Source organism: Oncorhynchus nerka, linkage group LG24 (genome assembly GCF_034236695.1).
Source record: "Oncorhynchus nerka isolate Pitt River linkage group LG24, Oner_Uvic_2.0, whole genome shotgun sequence".
Lineage (NCBI taxonomy): Eukaryota > Metazoa > Chordata > Actinopteri > Salmoniformes > Salmonidae > Oncorhynchus > Oncorhynchus nerka.
Genome location: NC_088419.1, coordinates 72,132,404 through 72,146,704, shown reverse-complemented (window position 1 = coordinate 72,146,704; position 14,301 = coordinate 72,132,404). Strand labels below are relative to the sequence as shown.

Here is a 14,301-nt window from a genome sequence, read left to right as displayed (position 1 = left end):
CAAAGCCACTCTTGCGTTGTCTTGGCTGTGTGCTTAGGGTGGTCGTCCTGTTGTAGGGTGAACCTTCGCCCCCAGTCTGAGGACCTGAGCACTCTGGAGCAGGTTTCCGTCACTTAATATTTGGGAAACCTATAGATTTTACATGTAAACTGGAGTGTACATATTTTGAGAACTACATAATGAAAATGTTTATCTGTAAAGTAGGAACATAAAAATAATTATACATAGAAATGTTTGCTAAATGTTTGACACTCACCCTCGCCGTGGAGTCCATTCATCAGGAAAGCAGCCCCTTCTTCATCACTACTGCTCCGGCTCACATGATCATCCTCTGCCTCCCATAGCTCCAAGGCCATAACCCCACCATCTCATAGTCGAGGATGAGAATCACAGACTGGTCACCCGAATGCCAGAGGACCCGTTTCCCTGTTCCCTCTCATGGTGTTGCCCCTGTGGTCTGGGAAGAAGATGTGGACATTCGCCAAGCTCTGGAGAGGGAACCCGCTCCCACTACCTGTCCTCCTGAGTGCATCTACATTCCCACTGAGATAAGGGAGCAACTGTTAACCTGGGCACCCACAGCTGTCATTGCTGGACATCCTGGGATCACCTGTACTATGCAATCACTCTCAGAAAATGATTGGTGGCCAACCATGCCGCAAGACGTTACTCACTACGTCAACTCTTGTTCTGTGTGTGCCCAAACTAAATCTCCCTGCCACGCTCCAGCAGGAAAACTCCTTCCCCTTCCTGTGCCTCTGTGCCTGGTCTCATCTCCCCTCTGACAGTTTCACCACCATTCAGGTGGTTGTGGACAGATTTTCTACATTAAATCGTGCCGGTGTATTCCTCTCTCTGGTCTCCCTACCTCTCTCCATGTCGCTGAGAATTGGGGGCCGGCCACAGAGGGTACCAGCCTCAGAGGATGAACCAGGAGCTGGGGAGGTTCCTGAGGAGTTACTGCCAGGAGTGGCAGGGGGAGTGGGCCAGATTCCATCCCAGGGCGGAAAACGTCCAGAATTCATTAGGTCACTCCTCCACCGGGTTTACGCCCTTCCAGTGTGTTCTGGGTTCCAGACTGAGGAATGGTTCCGGAGCGCAGAGGAGGTTTGGAGTGATGCTCATGTGAGGCTCCAGCGTGCCGTCAGTAGCCAGAAGTAGCAGACAGATCGCCACCGCAGTGAGTGAGGTCGATCCGCCTAGGTTTATTGATACAACATCCAAAGTGTAATTAATAACTTCACCATGCGCTAAAGGATATTTCATTTCTTATTTTTAATTTTTACCCATCTGCCAATAGGTGTCCTTTTTTGCAAGGCATTGGTAATCCTCCTGGTCATTGTGGTGGAATATGTTTAAAATTCACTGCTCGACAGAGGGACCTTAAAGAAAGTTGTATGTGTGGGGTACAGAGATGAGGTAGTCATATAAAAATCATGTTAAACACTACTATTGCCCACAGAGTTAGTGGATACAAACTATTATGTCACTTGTTAAGCAAATTTTTACTCCTTACGTACATTTTGCATCAATGGTTGTGTGGTGAAAGATGCCTATAAACAAAATGAATGAACAATTAAAGGTTTTGAATGTAAGACTGGTGTTACAAGTGTTACCAGTTTGGTGTTTTGTAATAAGAGTTGAAATAATTCACCACATACTTGTGAAAACAGTACCGAAGCAAAAAACAACAACACTGTAATCATAAACAACCCCTTCCCGCTTCACACTTCACGCACGGCAGTGTGTGTACAGTTGAAGTCGGAAGTTTACATACACCTTAGCCAAATACATTTAAACTCAGTTTTTCACAATTCCTGACATTTAATCCTAGTAAAAAATATTTTATTTCTTTCATCACTTTCCCATTGGGTCAGAAGTTTACATACACTCAATTAGTATTTGGTAGAATTCCCTTTAAACTGTTTCACTTGGGTCAAACATTTCGGGTAACCTTCCACAAGCTTCCCACAATATGTTGGGTGAATTTGGTCCCATTCCTCCTGACAGAGCTGGTGTAACTGAGTCAGGTTTGTAGGCCACTGTGCTCGCACACGCTTTTTCCTGTTCTGCCCACAAATTTTCCATAGGATTGAGGTCAGGGCTTTGTGATGGCCACTCCAATACCTTGACTTTGTTGTCCTTAAGCCATTTTGCCACAACTTTGGAATTATGCTTGGGGTCATTGTCCATTTGGAAGACCATTTGCAACCAAGCTTTAACTTCCTGACTGAGGTCTCGAAATGTTGCTTCAATATATCCACATAATTGTCCTGCCTCATGATGCCATCTATTTTGTGAAGTGCACCAGTCCTTCCTGCAGCAAATCACCCCCACAACATGATGCTGCCACCCCCGTGCTTCATGTTTGGGATGGTTTTCTTTGGCTTGCAAGTCTCCCCCTTTTTCCTCCAAACATAACGATGGTCATTATGGCTAAACTGTTCTATTTGTGAATTTATGAAACCTGTGCCGGTGGAAAAATAATTTGATATGAGGCGCCGTCCTCAAACAATCGCATGGCATCTTTGCCACAAACTGCACTGAAGTAAGGAACAAAAACATCAAACAAAATGTCAAAAGAGCTATCATGGTTGTTATTGTCACATAAAGCTATGCAGACCAGTCGATACAACATGCCTCTGATCATCTAAAGAGGTTGATTCATTTTAGTTTTTCCACCCTGAAAAGAAATATCACTCAGTCAATCTCAAGCTAATGAGAAACTGAATCGACGAAAATGTAATAATATCAAACAAATGGGATAAACTGATAAATATATGAATCAAAAACATGGGCCAGAGTAAATAAAAGTGTGTGGTAAAACAGTTACATCTAAGAAAAGAAGGCTTAATTGCAATGGTCATTGTACAATTAATTAGCTGAGGCAGATGGCTTCAGAGTGTGGACAGCTTGTTGTGGACCGGATGCTGTCTGTCGCTCTCTGCTATCTTTTTATTCTCTTCTTTTTTATCAGCTTTTACAAGCTGGGGGCTTAGATTCTCAAAGCCATAACAAATCTGTCAAGTCCATCTCACATCACAGACCGATGCATAGCCGTGGAGATGGTTCTACACCTTCTGATGTGCTACTATTAGCTGCTACCGCCACCTTGTGGATTTCTTCTCTCACGACATTAAAGAAAGAGAGAGAGAGAGAGAGAGAGAGACTGACAAAGAGCGAGAGGGAGAGAGAAGGAGAGAGAGAGAGAGACTGCTGGCCAGTCTCGCTAAGCCTCTGAGATCCAGCGTTCTCTGTCAGGGGATCAATAAAGCTCTCGTCAAGATGGATGGTTATGTTTTTTCTACACTGAAGTCTCAATCTTCCCAATGCTAAGCACCCGATAACACCTGTATGGGCTGTGTTACTGATGGCCTGAGCTGATGCTTCACAACTGATGATGTTTAGCTGGCCCTGGTTGACCAGAATTAGGAGAGGGATCAGAATAAGAATGGAATTGGCAGCTAGTAAACATGGGGCTCTATTCAATCTTTCTAAAGTTTTACAGATTGTGCGATAGAAATTATCATTGCCTTTGAATTTCAATCACGCTGTAACACTGAACTTCTGCGATACGGATTGAATAGAGCACAAGCTCTTAATTAATGATAGCTTGTTTACCATTTTAAGGTTATACAAGATATCATACTATTATGATTATCTTCCAACCACTGCTGATATTTATAATGATAACAGACACAAACTGTAGCTTTTAGGAGTAGTCCAACTGTAGCATTATAAATTCAAAAGCAAGGGTTGTAAAAGTAAAGAAAAACATATTTTAGTTTACATGTCTTTCAAAATTAAATCTGAGCTATCTTTTTTTGCAGGTGCATGGTAACAGTTGAATAACATGAGAAAAAAGAAGAAACCCACACACTGCTCTTGCTAGTATCACTGCTCTTTGATAAGCTGTACGTATCGGCCTCAGGCCTTCACCAGAGCTTTTAGTTTACACGACTTATCAGTGAGCCTCAGTCAAAGTGCTGTTATGCAGTGAAGCCAGGCATCTACTGTTCAAACATTCCTTTACACACACACACACACACGCAAACCCACACATACTTATCTGGACTTCACAAACACAACTATTTCACTCGTCGCTTGTTTCAGTCAGCTTCATATGCTCTGGCAGCAGAGCCCTATGTAAAGAGGAATAGAGATAGCAGGGGGGCAGGTAGGAAGGGCTGAACAGTTCTATGCTATCTCTGTCATGTATCATAAAGTATGTGAATCAGATCAACCAGACCATACTGTTTACCTCTATCTGCCTCCTATGGTCTGGGTCCTGCTCCCACTGTGGGGGTCTGATTCTCACCTCCTTTTTTTGGCTATTGTGCTCTTTCATAAAACTGGCTGTGAATTAAATAAAGAGGACGCACACACACACACACACACACACACACACACAAACTGACAGAGAGACAAAACTAAAGGAGGGTTGTTGGTCGGGGTGGATGGGTGACCGTATAACACAAACGTCTAGCAACCCAAAGGCTGCATGTTGAATTTCATTACGGGCAAGTTCAGCATTTTAGCTAATTAGCAAATACTTAGTCGTTTTAACTGCTTTGCAACTACTTAGCATGTAAGCTAACCCTTCCACTAATCCTAACCTAACCCTTTCAAAAACCCAAGAGTCGATGCACCACGGAAATCTAACTAGCATAATACAAAAAAAATCCTAATAAAAATATGTCAGTGATGCCTCTTGCACTGAGATGCAGTGCCTTAGACCACTGCACCACTCAGAAGCCATGATTAATATGACCAATTTATATTGTCCTGTTAATAGCCCATTATAGAAACATGGTTTACAGAATTCACAGCCTGCTACGCTTTTTCCCCATTCCAAATGTTAAAGGTTCCAATTGATGAAGTTTTTTTAACCTGTTGCGACGAGCAATCCCGTATCCGGGATCGTAATTATAGCCTCAAGCTCATTACCATAACGCAACGTTAACTATTCATGAAAATCGCAAATGAAATTAAATAAATATATTGGCTCTCAAGCTTAGCCTTTTGTTAACAACACTGTCATCTCAGATTTTCAAAATATGCTTTTCAACCATAGCAAAACAAGCATTTGTGTAAGAGTATTGATAGCTAGCATAGCATTAAGCCTAGCATTCAGCAGGCAACATTTTCATAAAAACAAGAAAAGCATTCAAATAAAATCATTTACCTTTGAAGAACTTCGGATGTTTTCAATGAGGAGACTCTCAGTTAGATAGCAAATGTTCAGTTTTTCCAAAAATATAATTTGTGTAGGAGAAATCGCTCCGTTTTGTTCATCACGTTTGGCTGAGAAAAAAACCCGAAAATTCAGTCATCAAAACGCCAAACTTTTTTCCAAATTAACTCCATAATATCGACAGAAACATGGCAAACGTTGTTTAGAATCAATCCTCAAGGTGTTTTTCACATATCTATTCGATGATAAGTCATTCGTGGCAGTTTGGTTTCTCCTCTGAATCACATGGGAAAATACATGCAGCTGGAGATTATGCACCAATTTCGACGGAGGACACCAGGCGGACACCTGGTAAATGTAGTCTCTTATGGTCAATCTTCCAATGATATGCCTACAAATACGGCACAATGCTGCAGACACCTTGGGGAAACGACAGAAAGTGTAGGCTCGTTCCTGGCGCATTCACAGCCATATAAGGAGACATTGGAACACAGCGCCTCAAAAATCTGGCTCACTTCCTGTTTGAAGTTTCATCTTGGTTTTGCCTGTAGCATTAGTTCTGTGGCACTCACAGACAATATCTTTGCAGTTTTGGAAACGTCAGAGTGTTTTCTTTCCAAAGCTGTCAATTATATGCATAGTCGAGCATCTTTTCGTGACATAATATCTTGTTTAAAATGGGAACATTTTTTTATCCATAAATGAAAAGAGCGCCCCCTATATCCAAGAAGTTAACCTCTCTAGGGGGTGTGGGATGGTAGCGTCCCACCTGGCCAACATCCAGTGAAATTGCAGAGCGCCAAATTCAAAAACAGAAATACTCATTACAAAAATTCAGAAAACATACAAGCGTTATACATCAGTGTCAGAGTTCAAAAAGGCTTTACGGCAAAAGCATACCATGCGATTATCTGAGAACAGCGCCCAGCAGACAAATCATTACAAACAGTAACCAGCCAAGTAGAGGAGTTACACAAGTCAGAAATAGCAATAAAATGTATCACTTACCATTGATGATCTTCATGTGGTTGCACTCACAAGACTCCCATTTACTCAATAAATGTTTGTTATGTTCGATTAAATCCATCTTTCTATCCAAAAACCTTTTGTTTGCGCGTTTTGTTCAGTAATCCACAGGCTCAAAGTCAGTCACAACAGGCAGACGTAAAATCCGAAAAGTATCAGTAAAGTTCGTAGAAACGTGTCAAACGATGTTTATAATCAATCCTCAGGTTGTTTTTAGTCATAATAATCAATAATATTTCAACCGGACAAAAGCAGTGTCAATAGAAAAGGAGAACAAGAAAGGCGCGCTCTCGGTCGTGCGCATGAAAAACCTCTGGGACACTGCAGTGTACACTCATTCAGAGTGGTCTTACTCCCTCATTTGATAGAAAACAAGCCTGAAACAATTTCTAAAGTCTGTTGACATCTAGTGGAAACCATAGGAACTGCAATTTGAGTCCTAAATCAATGGAATCTGTATAGGCAGTCAATGGAAAACTACAAATATAAAAAAATCCCACTTCCTGGATGGATTTTTCACAGGTTTTCACCTGCTATATCAGTTCTGTTATACTCACATACATTGTTTTAACAGTTTTGGAAACTTTAGAGTGTGTTCTATCCAAATCTACCAGTTATATGCATATCCCAGCTTCTGGGCCTGATTAACAGGCAGTTTACTTTGGGCACGCTTTTCATCTGCAGGTGAAAATAGTGCCCCCTACCCTAGTGAGGTTTTAATCAATTAGTATGTTTGAGTTTAACCACAATATTTGTTGCATTATTTGTTATGTCTTTTCTGATGGGCTAAACTGATATTGCTGTCACGTTGGTATGAAGAGATTCAGGAGACAGGCGCAGGAATGCGTAATAGTTTTTTTTATTGAGCCCATATTACGGCGTGCTGTGTAAAGGCACGGGGACGAAGACCAAACAAACACATAACAAAAACACAGGGTTGAAACCCAAACAAAAGAGCGAGGAGTACCTCGAATAACTAACACACGCACACAATGATTAACACACGGGATGAGACCCGTAATCCTCTGCGCAATCCACAAGGGCACGAAGCCCAAAACACAGAGCACAGGTACTCACACGCACCAACAGACAATGTAACAATAACGGACAGCCCAATGGAAACCAAAGAGTGCACTTATACAAGTACTAATCAGTGGGAACAGCGGACAGGTGTGTGTAATGAAAGTTCCGGACGGATCCATGAAAATTGCAATCAACTTTCTATGGCTTGTTTAAAAAATAACTATATTTTGGAGATTATTTCGTTTTCAGATCATCTAAAGTGAGCGAGGAAAAGGCCATTACTGAACATGGGGTGAGACATTGTTACTAATTTGTAAATAATGCCAGTTTGTTAGTTAGAATGATTTATTTCTGTTTGTAGAGGGAGAGAAACCAAAAGCCTACCATCACTTCATAGGCCTCCCAGTCATGGATATTGAACTGGCATCTGTAGCAAAGCAGTTGGCGCTGTGATGCAGTGTCTTAGACCGCTGCGCCACACAGACACTGGACAATGTTGGGAGTAGGCTACAGTACTACAGTAAGAGGAAAATAATCTGAACACTTCCACACCCTAATTGTAGTCTAAGTTTCTCATAGAATAAAAACCTTAGTGTAACAACAGTTTTAGTAAGTGATACTGATGTGTAGAAACAAAAGAATAAGCGTATTTTTCCAGGTGTGTGCGTGCAGGATAGAGAAATAGCAATTCTTACACTATTGTTCTAAATTCAATCACCTTCTTCATCATCATTATTCAGTTCATTGAAATAAAATGTTGAAGTCAGGCACAATTATCAGTTTCTATTTGGTTAAAGTCAACCATTCATTGTCAGTTAGAGACACAGTAGTGCCTTGGGACTCAAAAGCATAATCAGTGCTCTAACTTCCCCTTTCGCTGGTCTGGGGCAATGAAGTAGTGACGCAGGGTACAGTACAAAACCAAAAATTACCTCTAAATCCCGCAGCATAATTACAAAACTTTTAGTTGAGCAACCACTGTAGTAAAAGTAATTCTGTCTCCCTCCATTTAGTATGATGGGCGGGCCGCTGCTGTATCATACTAATTTGATTGTCCCGGATGTACGTTTACTTTGTTACGTCTAGTCTATGAGACCAGGCTGGACAGACAGACTGAAAGACAGACATGCACACACAAAGGAGAGTCGTCATTCTAAGCATAACGTTTGATTAGCTGGTTTCTTTATTACTGTACCTCCCTTAGTACCCCTGTTTGACATGTTAAGGAGTAGAAAAGTATCTCATCAAAGGGCACTGAATCCATTTTCTCCTGCTGGGGGCAATAGGGCTTGAATCCTGCCAATGCTGCTTGCAGCTATATTTCCATATTCAATTCTGAGCTATGAAGTATGAAGGAGGTGGAGGGTGATATATTTATGACAACACCAACTCTTGGACTTCACCCCTGTATTTTTCATCTTAATGTTCCCTGTCTGGGTAGCTCTCCCTCTTCAAACCTCAGGGGGAACAACAACAATGGGAACAGCCAGGTGACTTTACAGTCAATCTCACCTTGGGTTTATCTCCACCCCCATATCACTGCAGATTAAACAGGCTGAATTAGACTGAGCTCAACCCAGCCGTGGAGAGACGTCCCTGTGGAACAACAAAGAGACGATGTGGTTCTGCTGGGACTGGAGCAGGGAGTGTGGGCCTCACGGCAGAAGCTGGGTGGGCCCCACAGTGCTGCTCTGTATCTATGGCTTCTGCTCAATGATGAGGCCCTCTGAGCCTTTCCTCACGGACTACATCACCGGGCCATACAAGAACCTCACCACCAAACAGGTATGGCACATCAACCGTTTATTAATTTATTGATTTAGCTAGAGAATTCATATCACAAATTATATTTTATAATAATGGCAAATGCTTTTATGTTAATTTATTGTTGTATGACATATCCTGCCATTTTCCTGATCTTTCCACAGGTTACAAGGCAAGTGTTCCCAGTATGTGCGTATTCCAACCTCTTCCTACTCATCCCAGTCTTCTTGGTGACAGATATCCTGAGGTACAAGCCTGTCATCGTCCTCCAGGCACTCAACTACATTTGGGCATTTCTGCTGTTCATCTTCAGCTCTGGTGTGGTGTTGACTCAGTGCGCCCTCTTCATTTACAGTATGGGCACCGCAGCAGACGTGGCTTACTATTCCTATATCTACAGTGTTGTCCACCCCCAGTATTACCAGAGAGTGACTAGCTATGCCAGAGGGGCTGTGCTACTGGGCTACACAGCGGGAGCCATTTTGGGTCAACTCTTGGTGTCCCTGGGAGGGGTTTCCATCTACTGGCTCAATGTCATTACCCTGGGATCCCTCTGTGTGGCTCTGTTGGCTGCCCTCCTCCTGCCCATGCCCCAGAGAAGCCTGGTCCTGGGGGGGACTCAGAATGATAACGGCCCATTCGAGGAGGTTGTGTCCAGTTCATGTGTATCCTGGGTTGTGTGGTGGCTGAGGAAGGGGAGGAGGACCGGGAGGGGGGAAATGAGAGCTCTGAAGAGGTTAGCAGTGGATTGTAAAGAGTGTTACTCCTCTGTGGCCGTGCTGTTCTTCTGTGTGTGGTCAGCCATGGGGAATTGCGGCTACCACCAGATCACAGGCTATGTGCAGCTCCTCTGGGCATCCAAACAGCCCCAATACAACTTCACAGAATACAATGGAGGGATGGAGGCTGTCGCCACACTCTCAGGTAACATAACGATTCACTATAACACACTCGTCACATGACTCTTGGTAACGCACCACATATTATCTCCACTTTCACTCTCCTAACAAATGTTATTTAACATTGAACTTCAAGAGGACTGTGTATCATCAACTATTACACTTTATACAAGCTTTTAAGGAGATCCAGAACTACACATACTCTACCGTTCAAAATGTTGGGGTCACTTAGAAATGTCCTTGTTTTTGAAAGAAAAGCAAATGTTTTGTCTATTAAAATAACATAAAACAAATCAGAAATACAGTATAGACTGTGTTAATGTTGTAAACGACTATTGTAGCTTGAAACGGCAGATTTTTTATGGAATATCTACATATTCCATTATCAGCAACCATCACTCCTGTGTTCCAATGGCAGGTTGTGTTAGCTAATCCAAGTTTATCATTTTAAAAGACTAATTGATCATTAGAAAACCATTTTGCAATTATGTCAGCACAGCAATAAAACTCTCCGACTTCAGACTAGTTGGGTATCTGGAGCATCAGCATTTGAGGGTTCGATTACAGGCTCAAAATGGCCAGAAACAAAGAACGTTCCTCTGAAACTCATTAGTCTATTCTTGTTCTGACAAATGAAGGCAATCCCATATGAGAAATTGACAAGAAACTGAAGATCTCGTACAACGCTGTGTACTACTCCCTTCACTGAACAGCGCAAACTGGTTCTAACCAGAATAGAAAGTGGAGTGGGAGGCCTCGGTGCACAACTGATCAAGAGGACGAGCACATTAGAGTGTCTAGTTTGAGAAACAAACGCCTCATAAGTCCTCAACTGGCAGCTTCAGTAAATAGTACCCGCAAAACACCAGTCTCAACGTCAACAGTGAAGAGTCGACTCCGGGATGCTGGCCTTTTAGGCAGATTTTACCCAATGCACAGCATTAATTACACTGGCTAAAAACCTGTTCTGTCTATTGTCTCCAGATGGCTCAGACCAGCTGGAACTCGTCACAGACCGGCTTTCCTTTGGCTTTTTAGCTCTGAAACGTTCCCTTATATCCCTGGAAACCACAGGCAATTACTGTGTTTAAATTACATCCTGCTTCATGTCTCCACTTTATACATTCTTCCGGTTGACATTTTTATCACAGTTTCTATGTGTTTGACGAAGTAAATTCACATTTGCCGATGTTTGAGTCAAAAATTAGATTTTCCTGTGTTTTTTTTATATTTCCACACTATGGGGTTGGAATAATACTGTTAAATTGTGAAAATGGTGATAATGCCCTTTTAGTCTAAAAGCTGTTTGAAAAGACTGCCTGAAATTTTGGTGGGATGGAGTTTTGGCCTTCCATGGTGACATCACCATGCAGTAAATTAGTTGATACTGAAAGAGAGTTCCAAACTTCTCCCTCAATTACAGCTATATGACAATGAACTTGGCAATAGGAATGTTATTGGAAACAGATTGGTGAAAAGCATGAACCAAGACTGTTTTGCATGAACTTGTAATATATTACGGCTATCAAAAACCCTTAGCCTCTTCACATATGAGTTCTACAAACATTGGAGTTATATTCCATAAAAAATCAGTGTTATCAGAATAAACTCATCCACTCCAAACAACACACAGTTCATAGAAAGGTCAAAGGGTTCTGTTCTCTCCATCCATCTTGTCTCTATAACCTCCTATCAGGATCAAAGGCTCACTCTGTAATACAAATGACCTGGAATGTGTCCCCGCTTATTTCATTTCAATGTATGTAATTGTCTGACTCTCATGGAGGGATTAAAGACAACGCTAAGCTATTAGCAGGTCTATCTCATAACCCTCTTCAGATGGAAGGCCTCTCCTTCTCCTTCTCCTCCCCCTCTTTATCCTCCTCTCCGTTTCCTCTCTTCCTCCCCTCCTCTCCTTCTTCAGAATGAGATGAATTCCATCAGGTGAAACTATACTCTCCTCAGGCCCAGAAATTGATTAAATACATCTCTAATACAGAGAGCGGTCAGCAGTGCTTATTAACCAGCTATTATTGATCTGCCAAGGCGGGATGGGCCAATGAATATAGGCGTTAAGTGGATTAAAACAAGCCCAAGCTAGCTATAGTAGCCTATATTGCGTTAGCATCACAGTGATATGGAGATTATACAGGGTCCTTTCCTTACTTGGTCTTGTCTCTTTCATTGTTACAATTCTGACTTACAGTTTATGTATGGACTACTCTATAGCCCAAAAGAAACATGATCAGTGGTGTATTTGGTTAAGGACTTTTTTTTACCGCATTCACCTCAGTTCTACCAGATTAGTGAGATTGTATCTACCTGTGTTCCAGGGGCGGCAGCCTCCATAGCTGTGGGCCATGTGTCTCTGGACTGGTCAGTGTGGGGAGAGCTGGTCCTGGGTGTGTTTACTGCTCTGACTGCTGGAGTTCTTTACCTGATGGACCTGACCAACAGCATCTGGATCTGCTACGGCTGCTACGGACTCTTCAACACCATCTACATGGAGCTCATCACCATCTGCACGTAAGAGATATTTTAACCATGGGAAATGTCAAGTTTAGGGACTGAGCAGTCAATCAATCAATCATTCTTTTACTGTACAAAGTAGAATCCTGATTGAGGTGACTCTATGTCTAATGATTCCCTTTGTGTGTCTCTGTCAGGTTCCAGATAGCCCAAGGCTTGAGCAGGGAGCGCTATGCCCTGGTGTTTGGTGTAAACAGCTTTGTGGGCATGGCCCTGCAGAGTCTTCTCACAGCCATTGTCGTCAACACCAAGAGCCTGCAACTCACCATCACCTCACAGGTACAGCAGAGAGAGAAAAAATATATATTTTTTTACCCCTTTTTTTCTCCCCAATTTCATGGTATCCAATTGTTTAGAGACTATCTTGTCTCATTGCTACAGCTCCTGTACGGGCTCGGGAGAGACGAAGGTTGAAAGTCATGCATCCTCCGATACACAACCCAACCAAGCCGCACTGCTTCTTAACACAGCGCACATCCAACCCGGAAGCCAGCAGCACCAATGTGTCGGAGGAAACACCGTGCACCTGGCAACCTTGGTTAGCACGCACTGCGCCCGGCCCGCCACGGGAGTCGCTGGTGCGCTATGAGACAAGGATTTCCCTACCGGCCAAGCCGGTTACGACAGAGCCTGGGCGCGAACCCAGAGTCTCTGGTGGCACAGCAGGCGCTGCAGTAAAGCGCCCTCAATCACTGCGCCACCCAGGAGGCCTCAGCAAAGAGAATTACACTGACTACCACACACACAAGTACTCACCTTACTGAAATGAAATAATCTTACAAGTAATTACTGAGTTACAGTTTGCAAGAACATACCGAAACTTCAGAAAAAGTGGTAGGTATTGTGTAACTACTTGTACTTTTTAGCTTATAACATAGTAATAACAACATGTTGTTAGTTACACTGGTAGTTACTGTGTTATAATAATTTTGTAATGTAGCCTAATAAGAGTGTTCCTCTCATCTCCTTCCTCTGGCAGTTCTTGGTCTATGCCAGTTACTTTGCTGCCATGGTCGTGATGTTCCTTAACAGAGGAGTGTATACTCTTCTCCAGAGCCGATTGATGGAGCTCATCCCAGCTGAGGGCCAATCAGAGAGAAGAACTGACCTGCCACAAGTCTCACCTCTGGCATGACACTCAAACAAAGGGAAAGATCATACAGTTCTGTCACCACACCTAGCCTAAATGGAGAACAAACCGATGTAAAGGATACACAACCACCTGCATTACAATTATTTATGTCAAAGAAGTGCAATATCTGTATTTAGCCACAAGACAGCACTGTAACCTTATGAACATGGCCAATGTTGTTTCAAATTTCCAGCTGACTCTTTACTAGCCTGAGTGCAAGTCTGTTTCTGCCATAGAGATTCTATTCAATTACTAGAGGAACTATGTCATAAACCATTAATGTTCCAGATTGAAGTGAAAATGTCAGCCATATTGTTCAGGGAAAAATCCAAACCAGTCTAATTACAATTAATGTCAGTAGAAGCCAAGTCGTGAGTTTACATATACAGGAAAATTAAAGTAAGGCATGTGATTTATCAGAAATTGTGGAATATAAGTATTTTAAACATAAAATATTGTCATATAATTATAAATACAGTTTTTACATGTATTTATTGGAATGCTGCGAGTGCTATTATATGATACAATATCAGAACTTGTTGCATTTACAACTTGTTTAAGTCCTATCATCAACTGATTTCAGCCAGTGTTTGGCTTTAGATGGACTGCATTGTTTGAATTGAATGTTGGCATATTGGCAGTTAATTAAAAAATGTAATCATTCCTCTGAAGCATTTCGCTACACTCGCATTAACATCTGCTATCCATGTGTATGTGACAAATAAATTTGATTT

The 14,301-nt window shown here is 42.2% G+C and overlaps 1 protein-coding gene across 1 annotated transcript; it reads left to right on the top strand.

Annotated features, from left to right (window-relative positions):
- The first annotated feature begins 8,832 nt into the window (after positions 1 to 8,832).
- LOC115108756 (thiamine transporter 2-like) lies at positions 8,833 to 13,750 on the top strand. Its single transcript, XM_029633372.2, has 6 exons — positions 8,833 to 9,028; positions 9,172 to 9,931; positions 12,240 to 12,432; positions 12,573 to 12,714; positions 12,817 to 13,269; positions 13,415 to 13,750. The coding sequence occupies exons 1-5, from the start codon at positions 8,861 to 8,863 to the stop codon at positions 12,847 to 12,849; spliced, it is 1,296 nt and encodes a 431-aa protein (XP_029489232.2). The 5' UTR covers positions 8,833 to 8,860; the 3' UTR covers positions 12,850 to 13,269; positions 13,415 to 13,750.
- Positions 13,751 to 14,301: the final 551 nt, after the last annotated feature.

Excerpts from the sequence above, each read along its gene's own strand:
- LOC115108756 (XM_029633372.2), top strand. The coding sequence starts at position 8,861 with ATGTGGTTCTGCTGGGACTGGAGCAGGGAGTGTGGGCCTCACGGCAGA. Across the intron at positions 9,029-9,171 it reads AGAACCTCACCACCAAACAG|GTTACAAGGCAAGTGTTCCC; the intron begins GTATGGCACATC and ends ATCTTTCCACAG. Across the intron at positions 12,433-12,572 it reads GAGCTCATCACCATCTGCAC|GTTCCAGATAGCCCAAGGCT; the intron begins GTAAGAGATATT and ends TGTCTCTGTCAG.